Source organism: Lemur catta, chromosome 6, assembly GCF_020740605.2.
Source record: "Lemur catta isolate mLemCat1 chromosome 6, mLemCat1.pri, whole genome shotgun sequence".
In the NCBI taxonomy this organism is placed as follows: domain Eukaryota; kingdom Metazoa; phylum Chordata; class Mammalia; order Primates; family Lemuridae; genus Lemur; species Lemur catta.
In genome coordinates, this window is record NC_059133.1 from 14,450,484 (window position 1) to 14,465,000 (window position 14,517).

The following is a 14,517-nucleotide window of genomic DNA, read 5'->3' on the forward strand; positions in this document are numbered from 1 at the left end:
CTTGGATATGACATCAAAGGCACAGGCAACAAAAGAAAAAATACATAAATTGGGCTACATCAAAATAAAAAAGTTCTGTGCATTAAAGAACACAATCAACAGAATGAAAAGGCAACACAAGGAATGGGAGAAAATATTTGTAAATCATGTAACAGATAAGTGATTAGTATGCAGAATATATAAAGAACTCCTACAACTTAACAACAAAAAACAACCTGATTTTAAAATGGGCAAAGGAGTTAGACATCTTTCCAAATAAGATATACAAATGGTCAGAAGCACATGAAAAGACACTAAACATCACTAATCATTAGGGAAATGCAAATCAAAGCCACAATGAGATACCACTTCATGCTCATTGGGATGGCTATTATCAAAGCAACAAAAAATAGCAAGTGATGGACAGGACGTGGAGAAATTGGAACTTGTGTGTATCACTGGTGGGAATGTAAAATGGTGCAGCCACTATGAAGAACTCTTTTGCAATTTCTCAAAAAATTAAACAGAATTACCAGATGATGCAGCAATTCCCCTTCTGGGTATATAGCCAAAAGAATTGGAAACAGAGACTTGAGCAAATATTTGTACACCCATGTTCATAGTGAGTGGATAAAGAAAATGTGTCATATCCATATGATGGAATATTATTCAGCCTTAAAAAGGAAGGAAATTCTCACACATGCTACAACATGGATTAAACTTGAAGGCATTATACTAAGTGAAATAAGCCAGTCACAAAAAGACAAATACTTTATGATTCCACTTATATGAGATACTGAGAGCAGTCAAATTCATAGAGGCAGAAAGCAGAATAGTCGTTGCCAGAGACTGATGGAAAAGGGAATGAAGTGTTATTGTTTAATCGGTACAAAGTTTAAGTTTGGGAAGAAAAAAAAGTTCTGGAGATGGATGGTGGTAATGGTTGCACAACAAGGTGACTGTACTTAGTGTCACCAAACTGTACATTTAAAATGATTAAAATGGTAAATTTTATATTTGTGTATATTTTACCAAAATAAAATAAAACTTTTGGCCAGGTGTGGTGGTGGCTCATGCCTATAATCCCAGGACTCTGGGAAGCAGAGGCAGGAGGATTGCTTGAGGCCAAGAGTTTGAGACCAGCCTGGGGAAGAGTGAGACCCCATCTCTAAAAAAATAGAAAAAAAAATTTAGCCAGGTGTGGTGGCACATGCCTGTAGTCCTGGCTACTGGGGAGGCTAAGGCGGGAGGATTGCTTGAGCCCAGGAGTTTGAGGTTGCAGTGAGCTGTGACAATGCCACTGCATTCTAGCCCAGGCACCAGAGTGAGACTCTGTCTAAAAAATAAATACATAAATAAAATAAAACTTTTTAAAAAGAATGTTCAGAGATGCTTTATTCCTAATGGTCAAAAACTTGAAACAACTTACATATCTACCCACACTTAGATGGATAGGTAAATTGTGGTATATTCATACAGTGAAATAAAATAAAGCAACTAAAAAGCAAGAACTACTGCTGCATACAAATGCGTGAATCTCACAGACATTATGGCTAGTGGAAAAAGTTACATAAATAACTTTATGTTACAAAAGAATACAGAGTCTACGTTTCCATTTATATGAAGTTTCGAAAATAGGCAAAACCGATCTACTTAATAAAAGTCAAGACAACAGTTATTGACAAGAAGGAGACACAAGGAAGCCTCCTGGGGGGCTAAAAACGTCCTATACCTTTTTCTGGGTGGCAATTACACAGGTGGATACAGTATGCAAAAAAATTCATCAAACTGTTCACATTTGTCAATTTTGTAAAATGAAGCAAAATGGTGATGGTAGAATGACAACGCCAGAAGGGGCTATGGAAGGAGGCTGTGTAGCATGTCTAACAAACCTCCTGGGGGATTGTGGAGTGGGTGGTTCTGGGCTCATGCTTTGAGAAAACTGAACTAAGGAGATGTGCTTTACCAACCAAAGGGGAAAGACACTTCTGATCCTGCTGGAAATAACATTTATAATAAGCTGTTCCGCCTCTTTTTAGTGCTTAAGGGGCAAATACAAGTGCCAAGTAGTCTGCTCCTAAGTATAAAGCATCCGGAAGCTCCAGTTTGACATAACACAGGGCAAAGTGTAGACACAGGAGTTTACATCTTTGAATTGACTCTGATTCTCTAGTGTCCAAGACCTGGAAGAAATTTTTGCTTTCTGATAGCAAAGACATTTCCGGCTCTAAAGCAATAATCCCATGACACCACTGCTCTAGACCCGTATCTACAGAGGACACTGAGCCACATTTGCCAGACTGGAGTATCACTATAACAGGGTCTTTGGGGACACAGGCTAGCAAGTCCACTGCCTAAGATGAATCTGTAAACAGCAAGCTTTTGCTATGGCCTGAGTTTCCATGTCCACCTGCCTGAATTCTGCTCCCTATTGTGGAATATTATAGAGCGAGCTTGGGATATTTCATAAACAGCTGGAGAGTGTCTTGTTCCAAGTGACTTGCTCCTGCCTAGAAATCTAGGGGGCTATCCTTCCATCAGGACATTGGCCATGTCTAGGACGTCGTGGAAGAATGAGTTTCAAGCACTTACTTTCATCATTAGAAACATTCCCCAGAGATGTGTGGCTGGAATAACGTTTGTTTTCACTTTCATTGAGACATCTTTCAATCCAGCTCTCTAAAAAAAAAGAAGAAGAAAAATAAAAGTCACAGAATTGGTGCAGGTGTTTGCAGAGAGACAGGAACATCATGAATGCATTAGATTTAAATGCTCATTGATTTTCACAGGGCATCTGCCCAGACTGGAATTGGATTTTACATGAAGCTCCATGTGCACCATTGCTGATGAGACTGCTGAGTAGTTTGGAGGCAAAATGACCATTTGAAGCCTCATGTGAGTATTTCTTAGTCAAATTCTACTAATTCTGGAGTATTCTTAGCCTAGTACTACCAACTGAGAATTATCTTTCTTAGCAAAGAAGATACATTTCTGAGAAGTAGTTTGTAAAACGAAATTTGGTCAACTGAATCACTGGTGGTGGTTGGCAAATTTGTAAATTAGCAGCAGAATCCTTTCTTCAAATGAAAACAAAAAGAAAAGCAGGCAAAACTCTGGGGGCTCTGGTTGAAGTAGAGAAGGAGGGCAGGGAGCCTTGTAGCTCACATCCCTTTGCCCACTGACCCCTCAAAGGGGCTCTTTGAAGCAAAGACAGGAGGGAGAAATCAAAAGCACTATAGTAACCAAAAGACTATGGATTTTTAAATCCAATTTCAAAGGCTACACAAATGTATTTTTCACAATGTAGCATAATGTTTATTCCATTTTCTAGACCCCCCCATGCATTTATTCAATCATTCATTCAATGTTAGCTAAGTACAGTCAGTTCTGCTATAACACTTGTTTTGGAAACACAAATGTCTTCCAACACAAGTGATGTATAATACCAGGGAACAATTTGGGCACAGTGCAAACTTTGTGTTTCCTTATGCTCCATTTCTTCCATAAGAAACATTTGATGAATGCAGAAAACTGCACCCAGCTAAACTGAGCCCTACAGAAATATGCAAAAAGCACAGACATTCACACTGCAGACACTTCAGTTCAACATGTATTATGAGTCACACCTGCCCAGATAACTCACTTTCTACCATTTCATAATAATTCACATGTTGCAACCCTCTCGACATCCACTTCCAAAAGTCATCTTCAGGTCTTTTCCAAGGTGAAGTGCCATATTTATTGTATTTGTGTATCTCTTAACCATTTAACATGTGCAAAACTGTGCTATCATTTTTATTAGGTTTCTACCTTTTTAAATGTGTCACTGAAAAAGTTTTTGAGTATTGTGCCTCTAAGCTTATCTTTCCAGTAAACTCTGTGGTTATATTGTGCAATTTTATATAATGTGGTGATTTAGGAAGGCACATAGGGTGTTAGAATTGACTTCGCCTATGTCTATGGGCTTTTGAACTGTGTGATCTTCTACTGTCTTCTTTATGATATGGTAACTGGTATTTATTGAACACCTATTTGAACACACCAGGCCCTTTCCATATGTTATCTCATTGAGTCCTCACAAAACTATCTAAAGCAAGGCTTTTAACCTCTATCTTTCCTAGAAAGCAACCGAGGCATAAAGGAATTATGTAATGTGACTCCTCATAATTCAAAGAGCTGAGGAAAAGATCATTAGTGAGCACCTCATGTTACATACTGTAAAAAGAAGCCATGGTGAGGAGTCAGCTATGCAGAGAAGGGGGAAGCAGATGCCAACAGCAGGGAGAAATGTTGGATTTTTGTTTTGTTTTGTATCTTATGTCCCAACAAACTGCTCTTCTAAAAGCTGCTTCCAAAATTGTAAATAAGTAGGGGAAAATATCCAAGGGGAGGAACAAGGGCCAGCTTGTTTAGAGGATATGGAAATCTGGTATTTCCAGGGAAATGTTGAGGAGCAAGAAATTCAAAACATTAAGACGTTACTCCTTTCAAATATCCAATGCACAATGTAGAAACAAACACCTCATCATGTTTTCGAAGCTAGGATGTACAAGGGGGTGTTGGTCATTACACTGTATCCAAAAGCACATAGGATTACAAATCTCCAGAATCCTTTTCAGGAGTCTCCAAAATGTCTCCACTCAGATCTTCCCGCACTTTTAAGTCTTGGCACATTTTCTCTGGCAACAGCCATGACTGATTTTGCATGGCATCTACTGCAGTTTTCAGCTCCTACCTCCACCAAGCCATACCACCAAAAGCTACGTCTATTGTTCTGGGGCCAGCCCCTGCTCTTTCTGGATAGAAACATCCACACCTAGTTACTCTCACGTGCATGTGGGCACACACATACTCACACCTACACTACCATTCTCCTTTCACTAGAAATAAGAATTAAGGGAAACACTCTCACTCTCACCCATTTGCCTAAGCCAGGATCAGGTGTATTAAAATCAGAGTCCTTAGAAGGGCCTGTTCTTGCAGGTGAGAACCCCCAGGGATTGGTGGGACACTCTCTGAAGAATTCATGGCAACATTCCGGAGAGGAGTTGGCAATAATAACCAGGTAGGCCAAGAGAGCACAGCATCTGCCCACAAGAGTTCGAGTAAGAACTTTCCTGATGTCCGCACCTCTGTGCAACCCCGCGCTGGAGAGAGATGAAAGCAAGGGTACAGAAAAGGGAGAACGTGGGATGTGCCATGAAAAAAAGACAGATGTCTCACCCATTTCACCCATTCAGTTCTCTCTGACCCCACGGCCTATGCCTGTAGCCACTCTGCTACCTAGCTCTGCTCCTTGGGACATCTCAGAATAAGTTTGGTTTTGCTGGCACATGGCAGTAGGAAAAGACAGCGATCGTGTCTTCATATTTCTTGTTGAAGTACCCCATCGAAGAACCCCACTTGTTTCAGCTCTTTCTTGGAAGAAATTTTTTCCAGTTCTTTGCCATTCAGCTCACCAGCTTCTGGATGTCTTCTAGTTAATCCAGGTCTTTGTGAACATTTACTTACCCCAGGGTAGACTCCGAGGGTTTAGATGGTGGTCTGAGCAGTGGCAAGTGTGGCAGAACCATCACTTCCGTTGTTATGTCACTTGGGAGTTCTCATGCATTCAAAGGTCTTGCATTCCAGACTACATGGATTTGACACTCTGAAATATCCAAACAGGCTACGGGGCTTGGATTCACAGGTGCGCTTTGACCTTTGTCTTCCTCCCTATGGGGCCCATAGCAGTGGCATCTTCAACTCATATCCCACAAGTCAGGTTGCTTCATATGACTGGAAGGCCACTACTTACATCAACTGAAGTAAACTTTATGTACTTTAAAATTATTTTTAACAACAGATTTTGGTCTTGCAGAGGTCAAGAATTGCTTGACTAGAATGACAGGTGTACTGAATTTTGAGTAAAACACTCTTCTTCTACCTGATTGATTTATAGATTATATAATTTTATATTAACAAAGGCCACCATACCTTGAGCCCTTATTATGGTCTAGGCATGTACAAATACATTACATACATCATCATCCTTAATCCTCATTACAACCCTAGGGGTAGGAGCTATCAATAGGGACATTTTAGATATAAGAAAGCTAAGGCTCGGAGAGATTCGGTGACTTGTCCAAAGTCACCTGGAATGTCAGAGGAAAGACCAGCACCCAAGCTCGGTTCATAATCCCAGTGCTTTCTCCTACAGTGACCTGAGCTCTCTCCTTCTATGTCCTGTACAGACCCTGGAACACAGGACCAATATTGCAGCATTGTTCTCAGTCTGCCTTGTATTAGAACTTTTGCTAAAACTCTACTGATGTATTATCATTTTTCTAAATTAATTTACATATTTCTTTGTCAGCCTTTGTCATACATAGCAGGCTTTTCAGTTTAGAACTTCAACATCTTAGGAATGGAGCCCATTTTAGTCTATTTCTTTTGACTTTCCACTAGTGCGTGTTACAAAGTTTTTCTTGTAGCCTGGCCTCAATAAATACTACATTAGTGACACACATGTCAAAGAATGCATAGCATATAAGTAGATAAGTTCGCATGTCTATAGAATTTCCTAATCATTTTCTTTTTCACCACATAAGGCATGAAAAAGTAGAACACATCAAAGACGATTTTCCAAATAAAGCAAAATTCAACACACATTTATTTTGTGCCTTCTAGAGGCAAGAAGCTATGCTAAAGAAAAGCTGTGAGTGATATAATATGAACACGACTGGCTTCTGCCCTCTAGTTACCATCTAGAAAGCAAGGCAGGTGCTACTCCCTGAGCTCACGAGTGCGGGACCCTGTTATTTTTGTTCACCGTCTTGTACCCAATGGCTGGCCCTGTGACTGGCCCCATAGATGTTGAACAATAAATGTGTGCTGTTGACTGCATTACTTTTTTCCTAGAAATAAATAACATTAAGTTCCTACTGTGTGTCAGGTACTGTGCAAGGCATTTTCACATATGTTGTCTAAATTGAACTTCAGAACAATATTATATGGTATGTTGTAATATCTCTATAGATATGGAAACTTAGGCTTGAAGAAAAGGTTCTAAAGCAAGGCAGACTGTGATCAATTTCTGGGGACTGCACAGGACATAGGTCAAGGAGAGCTCAAAGCACACTTGGATAACTTCCTATTCCCAATCACCTCATTTTTGATCCATAAAAATCATCTGACCTTTTAGTAAGGACGAAGCTTATGCTAAATGCTCACCAGGATTTACCGACGGCTGTGAGTGTAGGCTCCCAGGCTGTGAAGCATCCCTTCACCTGCTCATCTGGGATTACGGGCAGGAAGGAGGATACAGAAAATGCCTGTGGATTTTCACTTTACAAGGAGTTTAACCCACTTTCCTTAGAGGCAGATCTTCATGCCTCTTCACTTTGAATTGAAGATTTGGAAACCCCAATTTGAAGTAATTTATTCAGGTTTATATAATGAGGTTGAGCAGATTTGTCGGGTTATCAGGTTTTCTAGGAGGCTGATTCCCTTTGCAGCAGCAAAGAACAACTAGAAAATAGCTACGTTGGGAATATGGCACATCCGAGGCAGCTCAAGGTTCAGAGTGGTGATCCACAAACACATATTGATCTGGCAGCAGGAGCTGATTAAGATGGTATCAAAAGCCAGGTAATCCTTGGAGCTTACAGAGCACACTGACAGGGACCTCTTAGATCATCCATACATCCATTCATCCCTTCTGCATATAATTATCAAGTGCCTTTAATGTAAAGTTCAAACAGAAGAGATGGACAAAAGCTATTCAACAGGATGTCAATGTATTACTGCAGGGTATCTCTGGTGGACCAATGTCTCAAGACCTAAAAATATCTTGTTTAGTTATTCATTTTTTATCATTTATTTTCCCCATCCTTAAAATGTAAGTTCTTACAACCTTGTCTGTCTTGTTCAATACCTTGTCCCCAAGAACCTAGAACAGTGTTGGGCACATAGCTGGTAGCGATGATTGTCATGAAGAAAGTAAAGTAGGATAAAGGAACAGAGAATGATGGATCCTCCAGCAGAAAGGCCCATGGGAAGAAACAGCCTGTGAGCAGAGACTGAGCATAGTGAAGGAACAAGGCCTTCCAAGACTCAGAGAGACGGGACCACAGGACAAGGGACCCTAGGTGGGATTATGCTTGACTTGTTTGAGAAATGGCAAGGCAGCCTTGGGAGCTGATGTGGAGTGATAGAACAGGAAACGGCACAAGGCAGAGGCCAGCTTGGAAGAATGTGGGGTTTGCAGTTAGAACAACTTGATTTCAAATCCCAGCCAGTCACTTACTAGTTGTGTAGCATTGGGATTGTTCCCAAATCTTCCTAAATCCCAACCTACCAGATTTCTCCAAAGATTAACAGACATAATACAGGTAAAGCACTTGGTGTGCTTGGCTTTGTGGGCTGGGCCATAGAAAAATGAGGAAGGCAGGGTCTCCATCCACCAGGAACTCACAGCCGAGTGATGGGGACAGATGCGTAATGGTGATGCCTGGCCTTTGTTGAGTGCCCTCCCAGGCTGGTCACTCTGCTTCACATCCCTCATCTCTGCTCCTCACAGCAACTGAAGCAGAGACATTATTCACTCCAATTTGCAAGGAGGAAACTGAGGCTCAGAGAAGCTAGGTAAAGTCACCCAGCTAGTTGGTGGCCGAGCCAGGTCAAGTGTCTGACTTCAAAGCTGGTGTGCTCTCACCGAGGCACACTGCCTCCTGAGCAAGCAGGTAACCAGGACTGCGTTTGGTATTATAATAAGGCGCTGTGGGGGCACAGAGAGGGAGCTTCCAGCACGCCCGGCTGCTTCACAGAGGAGGTGGCATTTCTGCTGGTCCTTAAAGGATTCGGCACCTGCTTAGACCAAGGAGGGAAGTGGAGTATTTCAGACAAGGGGGTTGCCATCACAGACAAAGGCTGAAGCTGTGAACGGCCTGCTGGGTTCTGGGAAAGGTGAAGAGTTCACTGTCCCGTAACCCCAGGAGAGGTGGGAGACAGGTGGGAGAGTCCCAGGAGCACATTGCAATGGCCTCGCCCACCAGGCCAGGAAGCCTACAGGCAGCTGGGAACCAGCCGTGGTTGTTAAGCAGTGGGGGAGTTTTGTTTCTGAAGAACTGGATGAGAACAGGGAGGTCTTGCCTTATGCAACACCTGAAGGAAACGCCGCCTGACTTAGAAAGTGTCACCGGATTTTAATAGAAGGTGTTATTCATCCTCTGTATCAACAGTCTTCCAGGGCACTGTGCTGCCTATTTTAGGAACTCGCAGCTTTAGAAATGCTACATAAAAAGAGTTGACACGCCACACTCCCAGCCACCAACAGAGGGCTGGCCCCAGGACCCTCTTGGGGTGCCAGTGTGTCCCAGTCTCTGCTCTCCGGGGCCCTGGTCATTACCAGTGGAACTGCGTCGCCTCCGAGGCCTGTTCCTATAACCCCCAGCCGCGGGGTGTGCTTTCCTCTTGATCATTCTCTCTCAGGCCCTTTTTCTCTGTCCCCCAGGCTCCCTGACAGTGGAGACACACAGGAGTGTGTGGAAAGTGGGCTCAGAAAGCTGGCAGCTGTGGCCTCTCCAGGGAGATGCAGGTCAGTGGGTTGCCATGGTGATGCCACAGGCCCTGCCCCAGGGGCCGCTGGGTTCCAGGAAGGGGCCCTATGCTGCCTCCAAAGGGGCAGCCCCATCCTGCCTCTGCTTTGATTCCTTCCCTCAGTCACCAGATATTAACTTAGCGCCTACTGTTTGCCAGGCTCTGAGGAGGTAGTGATAAACCTGGCAGACAAGGTCCCTGCTCTCAGGGAGCTTATATTCTGCAGTGGAGACAAAGACAAATCAGCAAGATACCTTCAGAAAGCAATGAGTGCTAGGAAGAAAATAAAACCACGGGATGGGATAAAGAGGGATAGGGGTGCCGTTTCAGACAGTGGGGACACTGAAGGCCTCTCTGAGGAGGTGACGTTGGAGTACGAAGGCCTGAGGCAGGAGTGGGCTTGGGTGGGTGAAGGAGGAGCCAGAGAGCAGCGTGGGGAACAGAAAGGGGAAGACCAGCAGGAAATGGGGTCAGAAAGTTGGGAAGGGCCCAGAGGGTGTAGAGACTTGCTGACCACCCTAAGAAAGTCACATTTATTCCAAGTGCACTAAGAAGCTACTGGAAGGCTTTAAATGGGCAGCACGAAATGCACTGGCTCAGAAAGGGTAGCCTACTTTTATTCATTCATCCCATTCTTCATTTGTCAACTATTTATGGGGTACCATGTGCCAGGGGCTGGCTACACAGTAGGGGTACAGCCTCAACAAGACAGACACAGTCTCCATCTTCATGGAAAGTTAGTTTAGTGTGGAAGTCAGCCATGAATAATCACACAAATAGAATTATAATTACCAAGAGCACCATGGGAGAGAATAAAAAGGGAGGCTGGATCTAATCTGGGAGCTTTAGAAAGCTTCTTGGTGAAAGTAGCATTAAAGTGATGCTAAAGAATGAGAGGGTGTGAATCAGGTAAAGAGGGAGAAAAAGTGTTCATGTGCAAAGTTCCTGAAGCAGGCAGAAGAGAGATACATTCAGGAAGCTGACAAGCAAAAGCCAGGTGCAATGGTGCACAGCTGCAGTCCCAGCTACTCAGGAGGCTGAGGTGGAAGAATCACTTGTGCTCAGGAGTTTGAGGCCAGACTGGGCAACACAGCGAGACCCCATCCTAAAAATTTTTTTAAAAGAAGGAAATTGACAAGCAGTCTGAGAACAATTGCACCTATTCGTTCAGATGACAATTTAACACATGTTTACTGAGACTATCCTGTTTGACTAACCCTCTATAAGATGCTATGGGGCATGCACACACTCAAGCCTTGCATCTGTACTCAGTGCTGGGTTAAGGAGTCTGGATTTTATTCAGTAGGTGGTTGGGAATCTCTGAAGGTTTTTGAGTAGAGTAGGACATAAGCCAAACAGTTCTGTGGGCGACTCCATCTGGCACTGCTAAACACATCTTTGTGGGGAGAGAACAAAAGCAGGAGGTCACAGAGTAGGAGACCATATCACACTTATCATCATAACCTGGACACTTTTCAGATTGAAAAATGGCATTATTAATATTATAATTTTTCCAGGATCACATGGGTAAACTAGGATTGTCACAGGCAAACGGGGACTTAACGGTGCCCCTCTGTAGGAAGCCACTATAGTCTAATTAAGTCTTTGAGGCCTGAACTGGATGGATGCAGTGAGAGAAAAAAAGAAAGAAAGGCGTGAATGAGAAAACATAAGAACTGTGCCCTCTTCCTGGTTAACTGTGTTCACTCCCCAGCCAATCCGTGTGACCAGCATCTCCAGGTCTCTTCCTCATCAGCTGGGCTCAAATTACAGTGTGATGCAGGTGAACCTGTGGTGTCCCAGTGCAAGCAGCGTCATCGTCATCAACATTCTCATTTTAGCAATGACTTGCCCAAGATTACGTAGCCCATAAGCCGCTGAGCCAGGATTTGAATCTGACTTGAACCTAACCATTAACCTACACTGTAATACTCATAATTATATATGATTTAAAGTCCCATCGTGAGTGCTAATCTGTGTCTGACATAATACCAAACACGACAGGTGCTCAACAATGCTACTGCCCTATCTCACATTAAGAAAATTCAACATATAACTCTTAAGTGGACAAAGAGATTAATTAAGGGGTCATTATTTGTAATGGTCAAAGAAAAAAAATAATGAGAAATCCTCTGAGGAGGCAGCAATGCCGTTTGTTCAAAGATCATGAGCTCACCAACAGTCTCCTCTCCAGAGACCAAAAACAATTAAACCTAAGGTGTTCGGTGCCATCTCCTGTTGAAGATAAATTCAATATAAAAGCTCTGCTCTGAAAACATCCCTGGGAACACTAGTGTTAATGTACATTAGTGCCTAACCAGGTTATAAAAATTCCATTTCCCTTAGACTTTGGGGGGAGCATACCTACTACTATCTAATGTCAGCAGGCTTTTTCTTTGTTTCCATTTCTATAATTACAATATTTTTAAAACATAAAATCTGAGAATAATTATTGGAGCCAAGGCTACTCACTCTGCATAGCATCTGATATTATTTGATTCTTGACCTCATTGCTTTTTCTTGTTGTTTTATTTTTTAACCTCTTCTGCCTGGTTAGGGGATGCACATTCCCCTGAAACCTCAGGAGCCAGCCACTCCTGGCTACAGGACCCAGACAGATCCAGTGCAGCCTCAACTTTTCAGGTAAACCATCAAAACATCCTTTTCTTAGGCAAAATGCTTTTTTCTTTCCTGGCTTAATCTACTGTAGAAATTACATTTAAAAGTGTTGAGTAGGGTGCAGTGGCATGCACTTGTAATCCCAGCTACTCAGGAGGCTGAGGCAGGAGGATTGATGGCTAGAGCCTAGGAGTTCAAGGCTGCCGTGTGCTACGATCACACCTGTGAGTAGCCACCACACTCCAGCCTGGGCAACGCAGTAAGACCTCGCCTCAAAAATAGATAAAAATATTAACACATAAAAAATTAAAATGTTGAAAAGAGTAACATTTGCTCACAATCCCACCCTTCTAACCTGGGAACTACTTTTCCTTTTTCTGTGTTGCCCTGCAGTCTCACGTTCCTACGTGCACATAAGTGAGCTAACTGTAACCCCCGCGGACATACAATTCCTATTTCTTTTTCTCTTAACATTCTATTATTATGCAGATTTTCCCTGTTACTACAGTCTTCATATTCATCATTGCTTGAAAGATGCCCAAAGGTCTATTGAGCATCTCAATAGAACTATTTTCAACAACATTTTAATGAACAACATGGTGCACATCATTTTTTTCTTTCTTTTGAATCATTTCCTGAGAGTCATCTAGGAAAAAGAAAAGTAAGCAGGTGGGATTAGTGACTAACTGCAAATGAATCATCTGAATTCCAGCCTTATTATTAATACTTACTAGTTCAATGACTTCTCTAAACCTCAGCATCCCCTAATGTGTAATGTGGATAATAATCTGCCTATTTCATCTTAATTGTGTGAGATTTAAGTGAACAAATGCACGGAAAGCACTTAGCATAGTCCCCAGCCTGGAGCCAGTTCTAGACGCTTGGAACCACTATAACTCCCAGGTACTTGTTCTAATAGCAGCCCTTTTTTCCCCTTTTCCCTTCCCTTCTGCCCTCTCTCCCTTCTTCCTTCCTTCCTTCCTTCCTTCCTTCCTTCCTTCCTTCCTTCCTTCCTTCCTTCCTTCCTTCCTTCCTTTCTATTGTTTAATGACAATGTTGTACTGTATTAGTTAAGACCATGGATTGTGAAGCTGAAATGCTAGGTTCAAAGCTGACTTCTCATTGTGTGACCTTTTGACAAGTGACTCAACCTCCTTGAGCCTCAGTTTCTTCATGTACAAAATGGGGGTAGTACCAATAACATCTCATAGAGTTTGTATGAGAATTAAGTAAATAAGGCACATAAAGTGCTTAGGTGATAAGCATATAAGTCTTAGCTAATATAATTTTTATATCGTGCCCACCCCAAAGGCATCTTAGCCCTACCTGTTATCACTTTTCCTGTTTGATTCTCGGATCTCTTGGTGCAGAGAAAAGTACATGGCCTCAGAAGTCAGAAAGACACTTAATTCTAATCCTCCCCTTACAATTGGCTAGTAAACCCTACAACGCTAGACAAATTACTTAACTTCATGGGCTTCAATTTCCTTCCTATTAAAAAAAATCTACCCCATGAGGATTATTATGAGGATTAGGAGAAATGATATTAATATAAGCTCCTTAGGAGCCGATTGTACCTTATTCACTCACTGTTCCCTGCACTTAGGACAGTGCCTGGCCCAGAACAGCAGATCAATAAGGAGTGGAGAAAAGGACAGAAAGGAGGGAGAGAAAGAAATGAACGAATGACGCACCAAGACCAGGCGTGGCACACAGTAGGAGCTCCAAAGAGTGTTAGCTCATCTGTAGTTAAATTATCAAGTACTTGTTTGCATGGGACCTTGAGCCAGGCTTCAATGAAAGCAAGAGAAGACATGCAGTATCCTTTGTGATTTAATATATTAAGTAAATAGTTATTAAGCACTGACCATGTGCAAGACATTCTGGTAGATGCTATACGCTGTGCTAAGCACAGATAACAAAGACACAGGTAGAAATCTTGAGAAACAAAGGAAGAGGCTTCAAGTAAACACATAAAATGAGGGTGGACAGTACCTTTCTTTACAACTACATGCCTTTAATGTGTGTGTGGGTGGCCTGGTTTAAACAAAGCAGGGTTAGCTTTGGGGCCATAAGAAACCTCAATTTGGACACTCACTCAGCGAACCAACGCATGTGACTGTATCCCACTGAGCCTCAGTTTCTCCAAGTGAAAATGGAATGAATGTTCTCGCCAATTCAAAGGTTTATGAGGTAAACCTCATAAAGTAGCTGAGACTACAGGTGTGCACCACCACGCCCTGCCAAAAGATTGAACATAGTGGAAGAACAAATTCTATAAAATTTTGTTTTCTTCGCCTGTGTGCTCCTTGTGTGTGTTTTGGGGGTGGGGGTAGGTCT

At 42.5% G+C, this 14,517-nt stretch overlaps 1 protein-coding gene across 2 annotated transcripts in view; it reads right to left on the reverse strand.

Moving 5' to 3' along the window:
* The window catches only part of RFX4 (regulatory factor X4), a 144,890-nt gene that overhangs the window by 117,461 nt on the left and 12,912 nt on the right, over nucleotides 1-14,517 (reverse strand). Inside the window, exons 1-2 of one of the 2 annotated variants that reach the window (XM_045553038.1) lie at nucleotides 9,368-9,573; nucleotides 2,572-2,658 (exon numbers count right to left, since the gene is read on the reverse strand). In XM_045553038.1, coding sequence (XP_045408994.1) covers nucleotides 2,572-2,658; nucleotides 9,368-9,440 — 160 coding nt within the window. In that variant the 5' untranslated portion in view covers nucleotides 9,441-9,573. Of the gene's footprint in view, nucleotides 1-2,571; nucleotides 2,659-9,367; nucleotides 9,574-14,517 lie in introns of those variants that run through there. The other variant, XM_045553039.1, reaches the window with a different exon arrangement.